A 19,632-nucleotide genomic window follows, 5' to 3' on the forward strand; every position below is an offset into this window, starting at 1 on the left:
GTCGCACAGTCGCACACCTTCCTGAAGATAACACGCCCCCCCTCCCAACTTTTGATTCAAAATGCAAAGGGAAGAAAGTGTGTCTTCTCATCTAGACCATGTGGTAATAGTTTTGATTTAAAGCTTTCGTGACTGCAGGGATTAATATTCTTGGTGCTTTCGGTAAAGTCACGTAGAAGGGAAACAATAAAATAATAAAAATATAAAATAAAATTCTCACGACGTTTCGACTGCAACACAAGCAATCATCATCAGGTGTGAAAACCACAGCAAGAAAATTTGAAAAAAGTGGCGGTTTTTTTTAACGTTAGCACCACGGAGAGCGATTTGGCAGTTTGTTCAGATGGACGAGTCCATCTATGTTCGGAAAAGAGGAGGGGAGAGAAGAAAATAATGGATGCGGTCTGAAAGCCACCGTAAGCGTGAACAATCAAGACCCAAAATGGTTTATCAAGAAGATGGATTCTGCAACACAAGCAATCATCACACCTGATGATGATTGCTTGTGTTGCAGTCGAAGCGTCGTGAGAATTTAATTGTTTTATATTTTTATTATTTAATTGTTTCCCTTCTACGAGACTTTACCGAAAGAACCAAGAATATAAGTTTGTTAATAAGACAATGGCGTTAGTTTTTGGAGATCCGTGGGCCACACTGAAAGCTTTGTTTCGATTTAAAATGCATTCATGGGACGGAGAATATTGCCACCGAGGTCGTGGAACTGTCGTGGGCTTACTGACGGTACATGCATGATTCGTGAATTAGTTTGCCATAGCTATAAGGGTCCCATGACAAAACCACCTGGAATGCACCCCATCTCATCCAATAATGTTAATAATTTCAACCTGCAACGTGTTACCAACTCACTGTATTCGCTTTTCGAGAGAACTCGGAGGCGAGGAACCACAGACAAGCAACAAAGTCTGCAGCCATGAGGTGAGCAGGCACGATCAATAATTGACAGCTCTACGGTCCTCTATATACGAAGGTGTTATCGGCCAATTAAAGAGGTTGACATGGGAGGAAACAAGCATCCGGAGAAACTCCATGCATCCGAGGGGACAACTCTTATCCCATACAGATGGAACAAGTAGGGCTCCACATTTGCCAGGGTATATGTACCTCCTTGACGCCGACGAGAAGAGAGTTTCACGACGTTTGTACGAGCCATCAACTCTCGCTGCCTCCACAGTGCTGGGTTACAGGTGGAGTGTGTAGCCACCACCGCTTGGCTAGAGCTCGGAAGCTAAGCAGGTTTGAGCCTGGGTGGAACCTGGATGGGCGACCACCACACAGGTTGGCATAGTAGGGCTGACGCCCACGTCTATATTTAGGTTCCCTGCCTTCAACCCGTACCGACCAGCGCTGGGATTTATGGCCAAATAACCCCCACGCACATGGACGGGCTCAGGGGAGGCCTTCACCCTGCAAGGGATTGACAAAAAAGGGCAGCGTGTTTGGTGCGGGCGGTGGCGTGCGACCTCACGGTAGCCCGCTCTAAACTGGTCACAGAGGCTCGTGGTTCGATTTCAGCGGGCGCCCTGGTCAATACTGCGGTCGTGTGTATCAACCATAACACATACTACCACGCGCTGTCTGCTTCACTCGCAGTGGACGTTAAAGATCTCGTGACGTCAATCGCAAGAGTTGGACATTTTTGTGGTGGCGTTATGGTCCAAATTGGAAAAAAATTACAACGCAAATTACTCGGTTGGAATGATACACGGAAAACGTCGCACCCTCTACGTGGGTTTCCTCCGGGTTCTTTGCTACCATAGCCCAACACAAAAACTTACTGTAACCGATATTGGCCAAAACGTTAGAAATGTGTACATAACTCGAGTAACGTCGCGCCCTCCTTCGGAATCTTAGCAGGAATGTCTTTAAAAAGAGTTACGAGACTGTGAGGCTCTCCTTGGTAAAAAAAAATCTTGACTTAAAGCTTTCGTGACTGCAGGAATTCATATTCTTGGGTCTTTTGGTAAAGCCACGTAGATAGATAAAATAAAAAATAACAATATCACGACGTATTCTTGGTTCTTTATTTTATTGTTTCCATTCTACGTGACTTTACCGAAAGAACCAAGAATATGAATCCCTGCAGTCACGAAAGCTTTAAATCAAAAATATCACAACGTTTCGATCGCAACACAAGCAATCGCCATCAGGTGAGAAATATCGCGGGAGAGCAGCCATATATTCTCAGCAGCTCTCCCGCGATATTTCTCACCTGATGACGATTGCTTGTGTTGCGATCGAAACGTCGTGATATTTTTTTGTATTTGATCTATCTACGTGGCTTTACCGAAAGACCCAAGAATATGATGTGTTGAGTTTACGGGGCTTCGCGTGAGACGTGGCACGACCGCCTCTAGAGGGCGCTGCGAACATGGACTCAACCACCGTCATCAACATTCAGCATCACCACCATCGTTATTAGGGCTGAACGATATGGGGAAAATATCTAATTGCGATTTTTCTGAGAGATATTGCGATTTGATTTGCGATAAAAAATGTAAGTCAAGCTTCAGCTCAATATTCACTGTGTAATAGATTTAAAACATGTGATGGAGCATTTCCACATGATACCATCAACATATTAACTGCTCCATATATTCTAATGCAAGGATTATAACTTAAAATATATTAATTAGTTCCAACATGTATTTATTAAAATGTTTTAATTGAAATAGAACAATAAAACATAGAACAATTGTTAAGTTAAATAAATAAAGTTATAGCACAAAATAAAACAATTCCTAAAAAAAAGTTATAAGTAATAGCAAATCGCAGCCTTTGCGATTTGCTAATCGCATTGTTTCAAATTGCAATTTCGATTTGAAATCGATTAATCGTTCAGCCCTAATCGTTATCATTATCGTGTCACCATCACCCTATCACTATCATCACCGTGTCAACTTAATCACCGTGTCATCATCAACTTGTGGCCATCATCATCACCGTGTCAACCTCATCACCGTATCATAATGGTCGTGTCTTCATCATCACCGTACCATCATCACCGTGTCATCATCACCGTACCATCATCACCGTGTCATCACGTAGTCAGCACCCTATCATCACCGTGTTATCATCGACCTGTCGTTATCATCATCATCATCATCACTGTGTCACCATCACCATGTCCATCACTTTCAACATCCCCGCCATCTATCTGCGTAATCATCAGAAGGTTTTTGGCGCACTGAACCCGGCCACCTGAGTTCAATTCCCACCCGCCACGGATAACATCAGTGGCGCAGTTATAGTACCTGAACCGCTCCTGATCTTCCGCTCAACTATTCACCAGCTCACACTGACCAACGTGGTGAAGTATGGTCAAACAACCCCCCCCCTCCCCGTGTGTACGCGTTGCGGGTGTGCACTGGGCCGCCCCGAGGTGCCACGTGTAAACATCGTCACACGGGAGACAAAGGCGGCCGGGCGTGGCGCTGGCCAACCACCCCCTTGTGACGGCCTTCACAGGTGCTGCTCGCCAACAGCCACTTGCCCCGACAGCCTGTCAAGGCTACCCGGGGGACCTTTGTCTTCTAGCGGGGACTGTACTGGTGGCAGCTGTTTACAGGAGGAGACACGGCTCATGTGCTCACCCGGGAGGACAACGCGTTACCTGGGAGAGGGGGGGAGGGAGGGGGGGCAGGGGGAGGGAGGGGGGCAGAGGGGGGCAGAGGGAGGGGGGCAGGGGGAGGGGGGCAGGAGAAGGGAGGGGGACAGAGGGAGGGGGGCAGGGGGACAGGGGGAGGGAGGGGGGCAGGGGAAGGGAGGGGGGGCAGAGGGAGGGGGCAGGGGGAGGGGGACAGGGGGAGGGAGGGGGGCATGGGAAGGGAGGGGGTGGCAGGGGAAGGGAGGGGGGGCAGAGGGAGGGGGGACAGGGGGAGGGAGGGGGGACAGGGGGAGGGAGGGGGGCAGGGGGGGGTGTGGGTGTAGGTGAGGTGCAATGCTGTTGTGGGTGAGCAAGGGGGTGGTGCGGTTGAGGTGCCGGTGTGTGATAGCTGGGTAGAGGGTGCGCGTTGGGTGAGGATGAGAGGAAGATGGTGTGGGTGAGGGGAGGGTGCGTGAGGTGTGGGTGAGCGGAGGAGATATTGTCGGTGAGTTACGGGCGAATAGAGGTTGTGGGTGAGTAGAGGGTGGAAGTGATGTGTGGGTGAGGATAAGAAGGTGTTACACAGTCTATGTTGGTCGTGTGCGCTTGAGGATGCTGGTGAGTTAGGAGGGTGTGGGAGGTGGGTAAGGGGTAGGCGAGGTTTGGGTGAGGCTAGTGAGGAGGGTTTTGTGGGTGGGTGAGCAGTGTGCAGCAGCAGCAGTCGGTGTCGATGGAGCTGTGCGGATCCCAGCATCAACAGCCGACAGCTTTATCCGCCCTCCCCACGCTCATCATCACCACCACCACCATCAACCACCCTTCCTCCACACACACACACGGGTAAAGCGCCGGGCCATGTGCGCTCCGCATCTCTACTCCGCAGTCCCCTAGATTGCTCCACACAGGGGTCTTCGGAGCGACGGGGGTACCTGGGACCCCCCCCCACCACCAAGAGCTATCCCCTTGTTCAACACAGACACGCGCACAGGGACGAACAGAGGTGAACACGCAGCCATGCGCGTCGGGACGCACAGCAGATACACACAACGCTTAGAGAGAGACATACACACGCATTCAGAGAGCAACTCACGAACACAGATACACACAACGCTTAGAGAGAGAGACACACACGAACACAGATACACACAACGCTTAGAGAGAGAGACACACACACGCATTCAGAGAGCGACTCACGCACAGCAGATACACACAACGCTTAGAGAGAGAGACACACACACACGCATTCAGAGAGCGACTCACGAACACAGATACACACACACACTTAGATTCATTCATATACACAGGGACATAAACACACAGACAAACTTTAATACACACAGCCATGCGCGTCGGGACGCACAGCAGATGTACACAACGCTTGTACAGAGAGAGACACAGACGGAGAGCGACTCACGGACACAGACACACACAGGGACATAAACACACACACAGACAAACTTTAATACGCATAATCTCTCACACGGATGCAAATACATAGACAAAGACGAACATGCACACGCGCTACTACTCTCATCTTAGCCATACACCTCGCGACTCACATCCCTCCCATCCATAACTCTCTCCCTCTCCTCCCTCCCTCCCACCTCTATCATACCGAACTCTCATCCCTCCAAACTCTCACTCCCGCCTCACATTCCTCCCATCCCTAGCCGCCTGCCATCCCACCCTCGCTCACATCCCTAGCTCCCGTCCACCCCCTCCCTCCACAACTCCACCCTCTCTCTCATCCCTAGCTCTCGTCCACCCCCTGCCTCCACAACTCCACCCTCTCTCTCATCCCTAGCTCCCGTCCACCCCCTCCCTCCACAACTCCACCCTCTCTCTCATCCCTAGCTCCCGTCCACCCCCTGCCTCCACAACTCCACCCTCCCTCTCATCCCTAGCTCCCGTCCACCCCTCCCTCCACAACTCCACCCTCCCTCTCATCCCTAGCTCCCGTCCACCCCCTCCCTCCACAACTCCACCCTCCCTCTTATCCCTAGCTCCCGTCCACCCCCTCCCTCCACAACTCCACCCTCTCTCTCATCCCTAGCTCCCGTCCACCCCCTCCCTCCACAACTCCACCCTCCCTCTCATCCCTAGCTCCCGTCCACCCCCTCCCTCCACAACTCCACCCTCCCTCTCATCCCTAGCTCCCGTCCACCCCCTCCCTCCACAACTCCACCCTCCCTCTCATCCCTAGCTCCCGTCCACCCCTCCCTCCACAACTCCACCCTCTCTCTCATCCCTAGCTCCCGTCCACCCCTCCCTCCACAACTCCACCCTCCCTCTCATCCCTAGCTCCCGTCCACCCCCTCCCTCCACAACTCCACCCTCCCTCTCATCCCTAGCTCCCGTCCACCCCCTCCCTCCACAACTCCACCCTCCCTCTCATCCCTAGCTCCCGTCCACCCCCTCCCTCCACAACTCCACCCACCCTCTCACCACTCGCTCCTTTCCGTCCCTTATATCCATAACTCCCATCCCCACGCTCCCTTCTATCCATCCCATCCCCTCTCCCATCCCCTCTCCCATCCCCTCGCTCCCCGCCTCTCCTCCACTGACACCGGACTCATGGAGAAGAGCGGCGGGGAGTGCGACCATCTCTCGGCGGACGAGCGGTCAGACTCTGGAGGAGGTGGAGGAGGAGGAGGTGGAGGAGGAGGAGGAAACAGCCCCGGGTCCTGGCAGAGTTGCTCCTCGAGCGGGGTAGCAGCCCTCGGCTTGGGGAGCCCAAGTTCGACTCCCCTGTGCGTTTTATACGGCACCGCAGGACAGAGATACAATGCGACCATGCTCCAGGCGGGGTACGAGAGAGAGAGGTACGGCGAGAGGGAGGCGGACTTGTGTGTTTGGCCGAACTGTGCGGTCCGAGTGTTTACCTTGTAGGGTTATACACGCCGGCGGGATGAGAGAGTTTTTGTTGTTGTTGTTGTTAAAAGGGAGAGCGTTTGATCAAAATGGGTGCCTACCTCTGGGTGTTGAGTGGGTGTGAGTGCGAGCGATTAGAGATTCATAGATCGGTGTGAGATGCAGAGCGAACCGGTGTGTTCCTACCTGTGTGGTCAAAGTTGTATGAGCGGGATAGGTTAGGAGACGGGTAAGGGAAGCGAACTTGTGTTTGCCTACCTATACGGTATGAGTGTAATGTCTACCGTTTGTATGTTACCGGGTAGGGTACCAGATGAATGTGAGCGAATCTGCGTGTTCATAACTGTGCCTACCTGTGCGGTCATAATCACTGTCTGTGCAGATACTATGATAGACGTCTGCCGAGGAAAAAATCTCTACCTATTGTTTGCCTACCATTGTCATTCATGTAGCTACCTGTGAGTTCGCCTGCTCAGTCATACCTGTTCACCGGTGTCTTCTCAGCTGTATAAGTCTGCATGCACATCGATGTATTTTCTCACCCGGTCTACCAGTCTCTTCGTCGTTTTACCGGTATATCTCACCTGTGTATCTCACCTGTATATCTCACCTGTATATCTCACCTGTATATCTCACCTGTATATCTCACCTGTATATCTCACCTGTATATCTCACCTGTATATCTCACCTGTATATCTCACCTGTATATACTGCCATCTGATATCTGTGGGAAAAAAATTCATAGCTCATTGGATTCTTGCAATCTAAAAAGAAAGATTCACGATATGCCTATGTGTATATTTTGTGAATAATGTACCTGCTAATGTGTGTGCCTGCTAATGTGTGTGCCTGCCCTTCTTTGTTTGGTCACCTGAATGTGTTGTACCCGTGTCTGTCTGCGTGTCTCCTCACCTGTGTCTCTGTCTGCGTGTCTCCTCACCTGTGTCTCTGTCTGCGTGTCTCCTCACCTGTCTCTGTCTACGTGTCTCCTCACCTGTGTCTCTGTCTATGTGTCTCCTCACCTGTGTCTCTGTGTATCCTCACCTGTGTCTCTGTCTGCGTGTCTCCTCACCTGTGTCTCTCTCTACGTGTTTCCTCACCTGTGTCTCTGTCTGCGTGTCTCCTCACCTGTGCCTCTGTCTACGTGTCTCCTCACCTGTGTCTCTCTCTGCGTGTCTCCTCATCTGCGTCTCTGTCTGCGTGTCTCCTCACCTGTGTCTCTGTCTACGTGTCTCCTCATCTGTGTCTCTGTCTACGTGTCTCCTCACCTGTGTCTCTCTCTACGTGTCTCCTCACCTGTGTCTCTGTCTACGTGTCTCCTCACCTGTGTCTCTGTCTACGTGTCTCCTCACCTGTGTCTCTTTCTGCGTGTCTCCTGACCTGTGTCTCTGTCTACGTGTCTCCTCACCTGTGTCTCTGTCTACGTGTCTCCTCACCTGTGTGTCTCTCTACGTGTCTCCTCACCTGTGTCTCTCTCTACGTGTCTCCTCACCTGTGTCTCTCTATACGTGTCTCCTCACCTGTCTCTCTCTACGTGTCTCCTCACCTGTGTCTCTGTCTACGTGTCTCCTCACCTGTGTCTCTGTCTGCGTGTCTCCTTACCTGTGTCTCTGTCTCCTCACCTGTGTCTCTCTCTACGTGTCTCCTCACCTGTGTCTCTCTCTGCGTGTCTCCTCACCTGTGTCTCTGTCTGCGTGTCTCCTCACCTGTGTCTCTGTGTCTCCTCACCTGTGTCTCTCTCTACGTGTCTCCTCACCTGTGTCTCTGTCTCTGTGTCTCCTCACCTGTGTCTCTGTGTCTCCTCACCTGTGTCTCTCTCTACGTGTCTCCTCACCTGTGCCTCTGTCTGCGCGTCTCCTCACCTGTGTCTCTCTCTACCTGTCTCCTCACCTGTGTCTCTCTCTACGTGTCTCCTCACTTGTGTCTCTCTCTGCGTGTCTCCTCACCTGTGTCTCTCTCTACCTGTCTCCTCATCTGTGTCTCTGTCAGCGTGTCTCCTCACCTGTGTCTCTTTCTACGTGTCTCCTCACCTGTGTCTCTCTCTACGTGTCTCCTCACCTGTGTCTCTCTCTACGTGTCTCCTCACCTGTGTCTCTCTCTGCGTGTCTCCTCACCTGTGTCTCTCTCTGCGTGTCTCCTCACCTGTGTCTCTGCGTGTCTCCTCACCTGTGTCTCTCTCTGCGTGTCTCCTCACCTGTGTCTCTCTCTGCGTGTCTCCTCACCTGTGTCTCTCTCTGCGTGTCTCCTCACCTGTGTCTCTCTCTGCGTGTCTCCTCACCTGTGTCTCTCTCTGCGTGTCTCCTCACCTGTGTCTCTGTCTACGTGTCTCCTCACCTTTGTCTCTTTCTACCTGTCTCCTCACCTGTCTCTCTCTCTACGTGTCTCCTCACCTGTGTCTCTGTCGACGTGTCTCCTCACCTGTCTCTCTCTCTGCGTGTCTCCTCACCTGTGTCTCTGTCGACGTGTCTCCTCACCTGTGTCTCTGTCTCCTCACCTGTGTCTCTGTCTGCGTGTCTCCTCACTTGTGTCTCTCTCTACGTGTCTCCTCACCTGTGTCTCTGTCTGCGTGTCTCTTCACCTGTGTCTCTGTCTACCTGTCTCCTCACCTGTGTCTCTGTCTACGTGTCTCCTCACCTGTCTCTCTCTCTGCGTGTCTCCTCACCTGTGTCTCTGTCTACGTGTCTCCTCACCTGTGTCTCTCTCTCTGCGTGTCTCCTCACCTGTGTCTCTCTCTACGTGTCTCCTCACCTGTGTCTCTCTCTGCGTGTCTCCTCACCTGTGTCTCTCTCTGCGTGTCTCCTCACCTGTGTCTCTGTCTGCGTGTCTCCTCACCTGTGTCTCTGTGTCTCCTCACCTGTGTCTCTCTCTACGTGTCTCCTCACCTGTGTCTCTGTCTCTCCTCACCTGTGTCTCTCTCTACCTGTCTCCTCACCTGTGTCTCTGTCTCTCCTCACCTGTGTCTCTGGTTCCTCTCTGAGAGCGAGCGAACGCTGTGCGGCTGCGACAGCACGTCATAATATTGCAATTAAATTACAGACACGGCCTGTGGAGGCCTTCGTCGAGCAGTGGATCGACCATGGCAGCTCCTAATTGTGTCTGTTACACTTGGGCTAATGGAACACATGGGATTGACGGGAGAGAACAAGGGAGGTACGCAGCGAGGATAAGGATTCGAGTTAAATACAGCGCTTAAATTCCGCAGCAGCATCGGGAACGTCTTAACGCGCGTGTAGGCACAGTATGTTAAACTTCTTTCGCACCGTACCTTGCCAACCGCGTGTAATCGGAGGTGCGGGGGAAGAACGACAAACTAAACAACAACAACAACAAAAAGCAGTTCGAAAGAAATGAGTGTTCAATTTAGATTGAAAAGTTAATAGCTCCGGTGGCTTCCAAATTTCGGAAGAGCGTTCCAGACGGCCACGGAAGCGCATCTTAAAGCGCGCGACGCAGTGACCGACGTCACGGACGAGACCGGTACACGCGAGATCGGTACACAGACGACATGCGAACCTGGATGGCATCTTCCATCGAAATCACAGCTCCGTCCCTTTCTGCTGCTTAAATCGCGTTGTCTATTTTTTTGAGGTTCGTATTATTGAACCTCGCTCCATTCAACAAAACGTGTTACAACTCCGCGTCTGTTACACGTCAAGTAGAGTAGTGCTGTTTGTTGCTGGCCGCATGGCGTGTTTTCGTGACTCATTTCTTGGGCCTCCAACACCGTGATACATAACTTGGTATCCTGTGGGGTAGATCGTGTAGTGTCCAGTAGAATGTGAATGTTTGAATACAGCCTGCCACAACTCGAGGCAGTCAAAGCGAGTTGTCACGTGGGCAAATCTGACAACTGAAAATGGTCCCAAACTAAATGTTTACAATTTTGTCCGACGTTTCGATTGAGATTTCATCCAGCTTAATCGGGTGTGAAGAAAGCCTCGTCGCTCACGTGGGCGGGAAGCCTTTGGCGAGTCTCAAGACGTCCTTTCAGGAGGGTCCTGCTCGGTTTTGTTTGCAATTTGGTGGGTGATGTTCCTGCTGTGTTGGATTCAAATACGGTGGTTTGCAGGTACTGTAATAATCGTTTCAGTCGGATCGAAGGGTCGTTCCACGTATTTTTAGATTCCTGAACCTTGCAAGCAGGGTAGATGAATCTACAGGATGGCCTGAAAGTCAGGACACAGGGTTATGTCATCTATTTTTTTCTCTTGCTGTGGTTGTCCCACTTGATGACGATTGCTTGTGTTGCGATTGAAACGTCGTGATTTATTATTTTTCTACCTAAGTGACTTTACCGAAAGAACCAAAGAGTATAGAAATCACGTAGGGTTGTATTATTTTAACACGTGTTCAAATTGGCTTTCATTAAAATTAATGTACGCATTCATTCTCTTTTGAAATGAAATTAGGACTTTTTTTTAAAGAGTACAGCTGGCATCTTTATCCTACATAAAAAAAAAATAATTTAACTCGTTCGTCTTTAGTCAGTATTGTTAAACATGTTAAATGTCATCTGAAAAGAACAGAACACACATTAACAGCAAGTGTTAAAATAATATAAATAACCCGGTGTGTCCTGACGTTTTGGCCACCCTGTATAGGAGACAATATTCGTCAGATCTCAGAAGCTACTGAGCAGGATGGAGATTGGAGAGTGCTTGGATGTATGACCGTCATGCACAGGAGTCGACAACCCCAAAATAACAAGGCCATTGTTTAAAATTTGGTTCAAAAAACAAATCTCAATATATCAAGAGCCGCAATGCCATGTGATAAAAAAATAACGTGACGAAGCAGCCCTTCAAGAGCAGCATGCAGCTCCTGATCCACAGGTCACAGACACCTGATCATGCACAACAAACTGGTCATGGGCTTAAGAGCTTCGTTCATGCGATGCAGAAGTTTAATGCTAATTTCCTGGGGTGATCGGGCTTTTTGCCAAGTTCAGCTCCCAATCTTTGGAACAACGCTTTGTCTTCGCTGACAAGGCAACCAGAGTCGTTCGATATATTTAAGTCCGTCCTGAAAACTCACCCCTTGAAACCGGCCTTCACTCACGCCGAGTTCTACTCTGCAGCTTGTTTCATTCCCCGCGTTCCATACACGGGACCGCGCACTGGGATCTGCGGATGAAACGTGCAGGTGCAAACAATGTCGGAGCCAGGATTTTCAGGTAGGTGTGGGGTTTGGGGCAACCCCTCCAGCAATGACAAATGAGAGAGGAGTTGTTAGTAAGTAAAGGGCTTGTCCCTTGCTTTTTTATTAGACGCGTGTGCGGCGATGGCCCAGCCATCGATCGAGGGTCGAATTCGAACCATCGCTGAAGGTGTTGATGCCTTCAGGAAAGTCGTGTACTGTATACGCAACTGCGCACAATTCTGAGTCACTTGTAAGCGCTTTGCCGTTACTTATTGCCAGTTATGGACTCGGACTATTGTCCTATCATCTCATAGAGTCCCTGGCACGTAATAATAATAATATGCTACACAGTGGCAGTGGGAGTCGCAAAATGCCGATTTGTTACTAATAAACCCCAATGATCCGATCGAAATTAGGGATTTCGTTCGGATCATTTGGGGGGGGGGGCACGTGCCACCCCACCCTGCCACTGGCAGAGGGTTGCAAATGTAAAATTATTAATTAGTGAAATTAAAATCACATCCTTACATCAATAGCCATTGTCAGATGGGGGTGTGGAGGGGGTAGAGGTGGGGGATGGAGAGGTGGGGGGGTGATGTTGAGGGGGGAGGAGGAGGTGGGGGGAAGAGGTGGGGGAGGGGGGAGAGGTGGGGGAGGGGGAGTCCAGGTGTTCGCGTTTTTTAATTGTGACGTAACCGCCGCTGAGTCGCGGGGGTGGTAAGTGGGGGTGGGGGTGGGGCGCTGTTTGGCTCCGCGCGGGATCCGTACGGCGCGTCACGGGACGACCCCCGACCCCGGGCAGCGGAGGAAAACAAACGTGGACGCGTGAGCGGAACCGATTTGGAGGAGGGAGTCGGAGAGAATTTGAGAGAATCGGGGACCCATTGGAGAGGTCCCCGTGACGGCGGAAACCCGAGCGGCAGACGAGTTGCGTTGCAGCAGGGCAAGAGGACCCCGACCAGAAGAGACGGACGCAGCCTGAGCCCGAACGGAATCTCAATCTGAACACGGCACGCGCGAACCGAGCAAGTTCGTCGTTGAACAGACAAAAAAAAGAACACAAACAGAGCGGAGCCGGAACCTTTACCCGGAGTCGAACTGGACCGGTTCGCAACCTCGCCTCGCGCCGCCAGTGAGGGATCTGCACCTCTCCACACGCACGTGTTCACCCCTCCACACGCACGTGTTCACCCCTCTACACGCACGTGTTCACCCCTCTACACGCACGTGTTCACCCCACTACACGCACGTGTTCACCCCTCTACGCGCACGTGTTCACCCCTCTACGCGCACGTGTTCACCCCTCTACACGCACGTGTTCACCCCTCTACGCACGTGTTCACCCCTCTACGCACGTGTTCACCCCTCTATACGCACGTGTTCACCCCTCTACACGCACGTGTTCACCCCTCTACGCACGTGTTCACCCCTCTACGCGCACGTGTTCACCCCTCTACGCGCACGTGTTCACCCCTCTACACGCACGTGTTCACCCCTCTACGCGCACGTGTTCACCCCTCTACGCGCACGTGTTCACCCCTCTACGCGCACGTGTTCACCCCTCTACACGCACGTGTTCACCCCTCTACGCGCACGTGTTCACCCCTCTACGCGCACGTGTTCACCCCTCTACGCGCACGTGTTGACCGCTAAACACGTGTTGACCGCTAAACAGGTGTTCACCCCTCTGCGCACGCGAGTGCATCCCTTTACACGCGTATTCACTTCACACACACGCACGTGTGCACCTAAACACACGCGTGTTCGCGTTCTACACATCGCATGCGACAACTTGTTACGTGAAGTCTGCAGAGCGGAGCGATGAACAAGAAAGGAAATCTGAGGTCCAAGAGTGATTTAAAGTAGGACAGGGAAGCGTATTGTTTTGACCCTAACTTATCAGTGAATCCAGAGACTTGGGGCCGCTACACGGAACGACTTTGAACATAGTTTGACTCTTGCACAGTGGGGGACTTTTGAGCATGAACAGTGGAAGGAGCACCTGTAACACCCCCCCCCCCTTACCTGTCCAACAATGTACCTGTACACACAGGGACATGTGTGCCAGCGTTCGGGTAACCCACCTGTGCGTAAGGAAATCAGTCCAGCGGATAGGTTGGCGTGTGCACAACTATAATGTCTCTCCACTCACTTACCTGGACACACGTGCAGCGCTGCTCTCCACATTCACCTGTGCACCCAATTAGCCGTGCCCACGTGGACCCGCGCACAAAAGCGCCTGTCGGCACGTCTTCCTCTCGTGTGTGTGTGAGTATGTGCACAAACTGCATAGGGGTATATGCGCACGTGTGTACGTGCACAAAGTGCACATTCTCCGGCTTCGATTCGCGACCAACGCCGGTGACGAATTATCTGAACCGGTTCTGTGCCTCCCCTAGGTCGACTCGGCCTCAAATGAGTACCTGGTGGCGGTGTGTAGTAAACATCGCCACTGGGGAGACAAAGGCGGCCGGGCGCGGTGCTGGCCACCCACTGCCTCGTGCGCCGTGCCGCCCTCCATAGGTGCTCGCTAACACGCACTTGCCCCAGCAGTATGTTAAAGGCTATACGGGGGATCTTTGTCTCTGTGAGTTTGTATCTGCAGCGGTGGTGCAGTGGCCAGCACGCTGCGCTATGGACCCGGCAACTCAAGTTCAGTTCCTGTCCTTGACTCGCTTGTGTCGCGTGTAATAATCTCAACCCTGGTGCAGAACCCGGCGACCCGAGTTCGGTTCGCCCACGGTGGCGAGATGTTAACTACCTCACCTGGTATGCAGAGGTCGTAGGTTCGATCCCGACTCTGACACCTGTATATTTGGCGTTTGCGTGTTCTCCCTGTGGTCACGTGGCGTTTTCCCCGGCTCCTCCGTTTTTTTTTCTCTAGACATTTAGAATCAACATCACGCGTTTCGAGTGTTTGGCTGCTATACATTCCCACATGCTAAGCGACTGCGTTGAGCTATCATTTGTGGCCAGGTCGCTTCTGAAAAAGAGCTATACAGCTCAGTGGGCCTTACCTGGTAAAATAAACGATAGTTTAGGTTTATAGTTTAGATTCCCAGCCGTGGCTAACATCAGCGGCGAGTGATATCTGAACCGGTTTTAACTGCGCCCTAAATGAGTATTTGTACCTGATGCGCGCTGTGTACCTGGTACGCTTTGTACAACATGGGCAGTGGGGACACGAGAGCGCCAGGGAGTGGCGGGGTCCCAGAGCATAATCGAACGTGCATACAGACAGGGGGGGAGGCGTGCTTCCTGCTTCCCTACCAGTCTCTGGTTTTTATCATCCGTAGCTCGTAAAACACACACACGTGTATATCCAAATACGTAACACATCCGTCGGTGACACTGGCCTTCAAAGGAAAAAATATGGAATAGGTGACGTTTGGGGGCAATGGCCCTTCTTCATAGCACATACAGAGGCCAGAGAAACCAAGCGGATAATGAGAGTTCGAGACTGCACTTGGTTACACCATGGGGGCCTAATATAAATTATTTGTGGGGTTTTCTTTGTGCATGAATAGTTACCTATTAGGAGCTATTGAGTAACAGGATAACCCTTCAATAATCAGAAAGTATAATTATTAAATATACTGATTTGTATTACAAGTAAAACATTTTAAATGTTGCTGGCACCATTGCATTGTGGGTGGACTCCATGGTAGTGAGATCAGCGAGAGCACCATTGTCAGAATCCGCTTTGTGATGCATTCCTGGGTCCAACTGTCATTTTTGGAGCGCCATAGGGGAGCTCTCAAGAGAGGGGACATGCAAAAAAAATTAATTCTCAAACCTTTTGAGACTAATCGATGTGACAAAACAGGAAATCACAAAAAAAACCCGTTATCTCATTATTATATGGCAATTCTTAGTCCGTGTCTGCTGTATTTTTTTGTTGGGCTGTGTAGCTGGTCACATCCCATGCCACCCCCCCACGCCTTAACAGGCGCTCGCTATAGGCAATTGTCGTCACCATTGGTCGGTTAAAGGCTACGTGTGGGGGGGGGGTGTCTCTGTGTTCTCCCAGCATGGCGGACTACCTCATCAGCGGTGGGGCCGGGTACGTCCCAGAGGATGGACTCACGGCCACGCAGCTCTTCGCTGGCACTGACGGACTCACCTACAAGTAACTCAACGCATGACAACAACAACAGCTGTTTTCCACAAAGTGGCAGTGATGTCGCCACTTCGCTTGTGCCAGGCTAGGTGCACTTTGAGGCTATCACGTGAAGTGGCTAAAGCTTACTGGTGGCAGGAGGTCATCGGACAGACCAAGGTGCCATGGGTTGACTAAATTATACGACTGGCAGATGCACCACCTGTGTTCCGCACTGCCAACTTGCTGCGATATAGCCACCCGGCACTCCGGTCATTGTTGTGAGCGTCACTCCTACACCCTTCATTGTTGTTGAAGGGCGACTGTGTCCAACTGCCCAATAGCGTCCTGCACTAACCTCCCCCAAAAAAGACCGATCTTGACACCGCTGGTACCAGTCATCAGGAAGTCCAATCAGCTCCACATCCTCCTGTACCGCGCATCACTCCATCTCTTCTCTAGCCCGTGACATGCCCGTTTAGGCCCCTCTTTCCGGCCAAACAGAAGCTGTTTGGGCATGCGGTGGCTGGCCATGCGAGCTACATGACCCAGCCAACGCAGGCTTACCTGCCAGACGAGCTCGCTGATGGGACTCTGTCCAGATATTTCAAGGATCTGTGAACTCTTCAGACAACCTAGTTTGGCTTAACCAAGAATGGATCGTGTTAAGTCAGTTTGAATGTCTCGAAGCACGGGTACGTGTAGTTAAACATACGCGTAGCACCAGGCGTGGATTGGCAGTATCTAAAATTTTAAATGTAATTCCAATTGTAATTGGTATCTAATATTACATCTGATACTTTTAATTGGTAAATTGTATATATCTGCATTACATGACCCAAAGTTAATTTGTGATTTGTAACTGCATGAGAGATACTCTGTAAAAGAAAGTATTTTGCCCATCTTTATGGGGCACAGAAAATACGAAACTTGCAAATAATGCCACAGAACGTAAATTATTGCTTTCTCAAATATAACGATAGTGAAGCTGTAGACTGCATTGTCGGTTTTACTTTCTACTTGGAGTAATCGGTCACTGAGTGATGCGGCCCCATCATCATCATCATCCTCGTCGTCGTCACCATCATTATCATCATCGCCTCACCATCGTCGTCACCACGAGCCTCATACGGGATAAACGCGTGACTGCGGTGGCAGAGCACGAAGGAGACTGAGTTCACCAGTAGGGAGCAGAGCCAACAGTACAATCAGCATGAAAAGGCATACAAGGAATACGCAACTTTATATAATTCAAAAGCATGGTTAATACACTACCCGGATAATCCTTTCACGGATAATAATCGAGAGTTATCTATACTTAGCGCTGGGGGATTTTTTTATTTAATTATATTTTTTATCTCCAAGGTGTCCAAGAGTCCTGTTGATGCTTTTGAAATATAGGGGGGCAGACTGCCTGGGCTGCAGTGGATGCTTTGCCACTACTGGTTTCACCTCCATGCGCTTCCCCGAGAGGGCATCATCAGGAAAATATTCACACCACTCTATAATTTACAGATCCACACCCCTCCAGATATAAATCCACACCGGTCTCGATTCTACAGATCTACACCACTCTGGGTTATAGAATAATGCTACTCTCGATCAGGGATTCGCACTGTGGATTCTTGCCACGATAGACCACACAGCCTCACACCGTCGTGCATCCTCTAAATCCTCCGCACCGTAGATTACGCAGATTCTCGCCACTGTATATTCGACAAATTAACTCCACTGTAGATTCCCGCCTGAGGTGCACCGACCTTTGAACCAAACAACCAATTAGTGCCGCTCCCATGGGTCGGCTCCCACTTCCCGGGGCTGCCGGTCGTCGGGGCAGGAGTGGACTTTGCTCTCCGTGTCCCCGAGTGTCCCTCTTTCCTCTCCAGGGACCGTCAGCGGCCCTTATTACCGTAATTTACAGACTACGGCGCGGCTCTGCTGGTCCTCTAAGCGACCGGTGAAGTCGGCGAGTGGTTTGGCTTTTCGTGGAAGCCAAACGGGTAACCTGGTGAAAACCCACGGGTGCAAAGAAACACGGAGAGGTTCATGCCTCTGAGAAGCTGGCCCCCTGCAGTCTCCACTTGCCGTGCCGGGGAGACCGAATCGAAGCGGCGACCTCTGGGTTGCAAGTGCAGCGCGCCGACCGTGACACCGCTGTGGCAGCAATCCCATGCGTACGTGCAGTGCACTCGTGTCCAGCTCTCGCTGCATCTCCCCCGCTCAACGCTTTTCCGCTGTAATCGTGGCGACAAGCGACCAGCTCATCTCGGCGTCGGTACACGATATGGTTTTTTTTTTTCGCGAGCCAGCGTGATAGTGGCGCTGTCGTTCTCTTCTCCGGACCTTCACGGAGAGGGAGATGTTACAAATTCCACGGATTGCGACGGCGGGTTTGAGAGTCTCCAGTCGTAATTGACTGGTGACAGCATAACCACATCGCCCCTTGGCAACGCGGCAGCGAAAGGGCGAACAGCTGTGTCGGAGGGAGGTGATGGTGGCAGGGTAGCAGGGCCTGGTGCGGGAGAGAGAGAGGCACCGGATTATCCGGATTTACTCCGTAAAAAGCAGATAAATTTATCGCGAGCAGCGTAAGCAGATCGGCGTGAATGTCCTGCGGCCAACTCTTGAGCTCGCGGGCCGTCGCTGAGGGTTCCCCGGCGAGTTTGGTGTCAACTCAACGTTCGGCCTTGCGGTCGACAAGGCTTGCACCGATTAGCCAATTTTAGCAACGATACTTGTTTTTTGTTTGCGATGGACGAATGAAATCGATTGCGAAGGATTGATGACCCATGATGATACGTGAACGTTTTCATCGAGGAATGGCGCCGAGAGTCGATAATTCGCATCGGAGTGGGATTGTAAAAAATACTTAACTCGACAAACGAGAAACAATACAGGCATTGAAAACGAGACCAAAAAGAATCAATGCCTGAATGGAATCAATGATCGCTGATCACATCTATGTAAGTCTCTGGGTCTCTACGTGAGTCTATGGGGGTCTGTATGTGAGTTTATGGGGTCTCTTTGTAAGTCTATGGGTCTCATCAGTGGTGTCGCGTGGTCAGCATGAGCGCTGTCCAATTTCCTCCCTCTTGGTATCCCTACGCCTGGGCCCCTCGGGTGCCCCACGGGCAGTTGCACCGCCTGCACACTCGATAGCTACGCCACTGGGTTGAAACATTTATGTACGTGGACTCGACCGCTGGTAACCGAGAAGAGGCGTTATCTGTTAAACTCCCCGTTACGACCTCGTTATCTTTTTTACGCCATCAGCTTATTGGTTATGACGTGGTTACCGCACGGCTTGGTCCGTCATCAGGGTGGTTATCTTGAACAATATTCGTTTTATTATCTGGGGGACGTCTCGCTGGGCAGGGCGTGATTGCACGCGTGCGAGCCGCCAGGAATGGTGGATCATGCAACTGTGAAACTCCCGAAACCTTGCGAGCCTGCGGGTTGTCCAGGATGCCGCAGTGCAGCAAGAGGGCTTGTGAACACCCAACTTTTGAGTATTGTCCCTTGGTAAGCGTGCTGGTGGGTTTTCTCGAGGTACCCGTGCAGAACAAACGGGACGCGTGGCACGGATAAGGCTTTGCATTCGGCGCTTAAATGCAGCAGAATCTTAAAGCGCTTACGGACATTACAAACGAGGCCAGGTACACACGGCCACTTGTTCATATCAGCACCTGGCTTTACAATAGATCACCTCTACGAGAGTTACCGTGACCCCCGCTGCAGCCGGACAGACCGAATGCATTAACGCTTTCAAACGTACACCTGGTCACCTGATCGCTTAATCTTCCTGTCACTTTTGGTCACCTTGGTATCCAATCACCTTATCTATGAATATCCTGGTGACCTTGTTATGGGATCGCCTGATCAATGAATCTCAAGGTCACTTGGTCATCACATCACCTTA

The 19,632-nt window shown here is 51.3% G+C and overlaps 1 protein-coding gene across 4 annotated transcripts in view; it reads left to right on the plus strand.

Annotated features, from left to right (window-relative positions):
• The first annotated feature begins 4,462 nt into the window (after nucleotides 1-4,462).
• LOC116947556 (inosine-5'-monophosphate dehydrogenase 1-like) overlaps nucleotides 4,463-19,632 on the plus strand; it is a 36,456-nt gene continuing 21,286 nt past the window's right edge. The window contains exons 1-3 of one of the 4 annotated variants that reach the window (XM_076070687.1): nucleotides 4,463-4,604; nucleotides 6,188-6,426; nucleotides 15,645-15,743. In XM_076070687.1, coding sequence (XP_075926802.1) covers nucleotides 6,398-6,426; nucleotides 15,645-15,743 — 128 coding nt within the window. In that variant the 5' untranslated portion in view covers nucleotides 4,463-4,604; nucleotides 6,188-6,397. Of the gene's footprint in view, nucleotides 4,605-5,228; nucleotides 6,427-12,360; nucleotides 12,747-15,644; nucleotides 15,744-19,632 lie in introns of those variants that run through there. The other 3 variants (XM_032963433.2, XM_076070685.1, XM_076070686.1) reach the window with 3 other exon arrangements.

The sequence above is a fragment of the Petromyzon marinus genome, chromosome 30, assembly GCF_048934315.1.
Source record: "Petromyzon marinus isolate PM22_M1 ecotype Great Lakes invasive population chromosome 30, UKy_Petmar_22M1.pri1.0, whole genome shotgun sequence".
Classification (NCBI taxonomy): domain Eukaryota; kingdom Metazoa; phylum Chordata; class Hyperoartia; order Petromyzontiformes; family Petromyzontidae; genus Petromyzon; species Petromyzon marinus.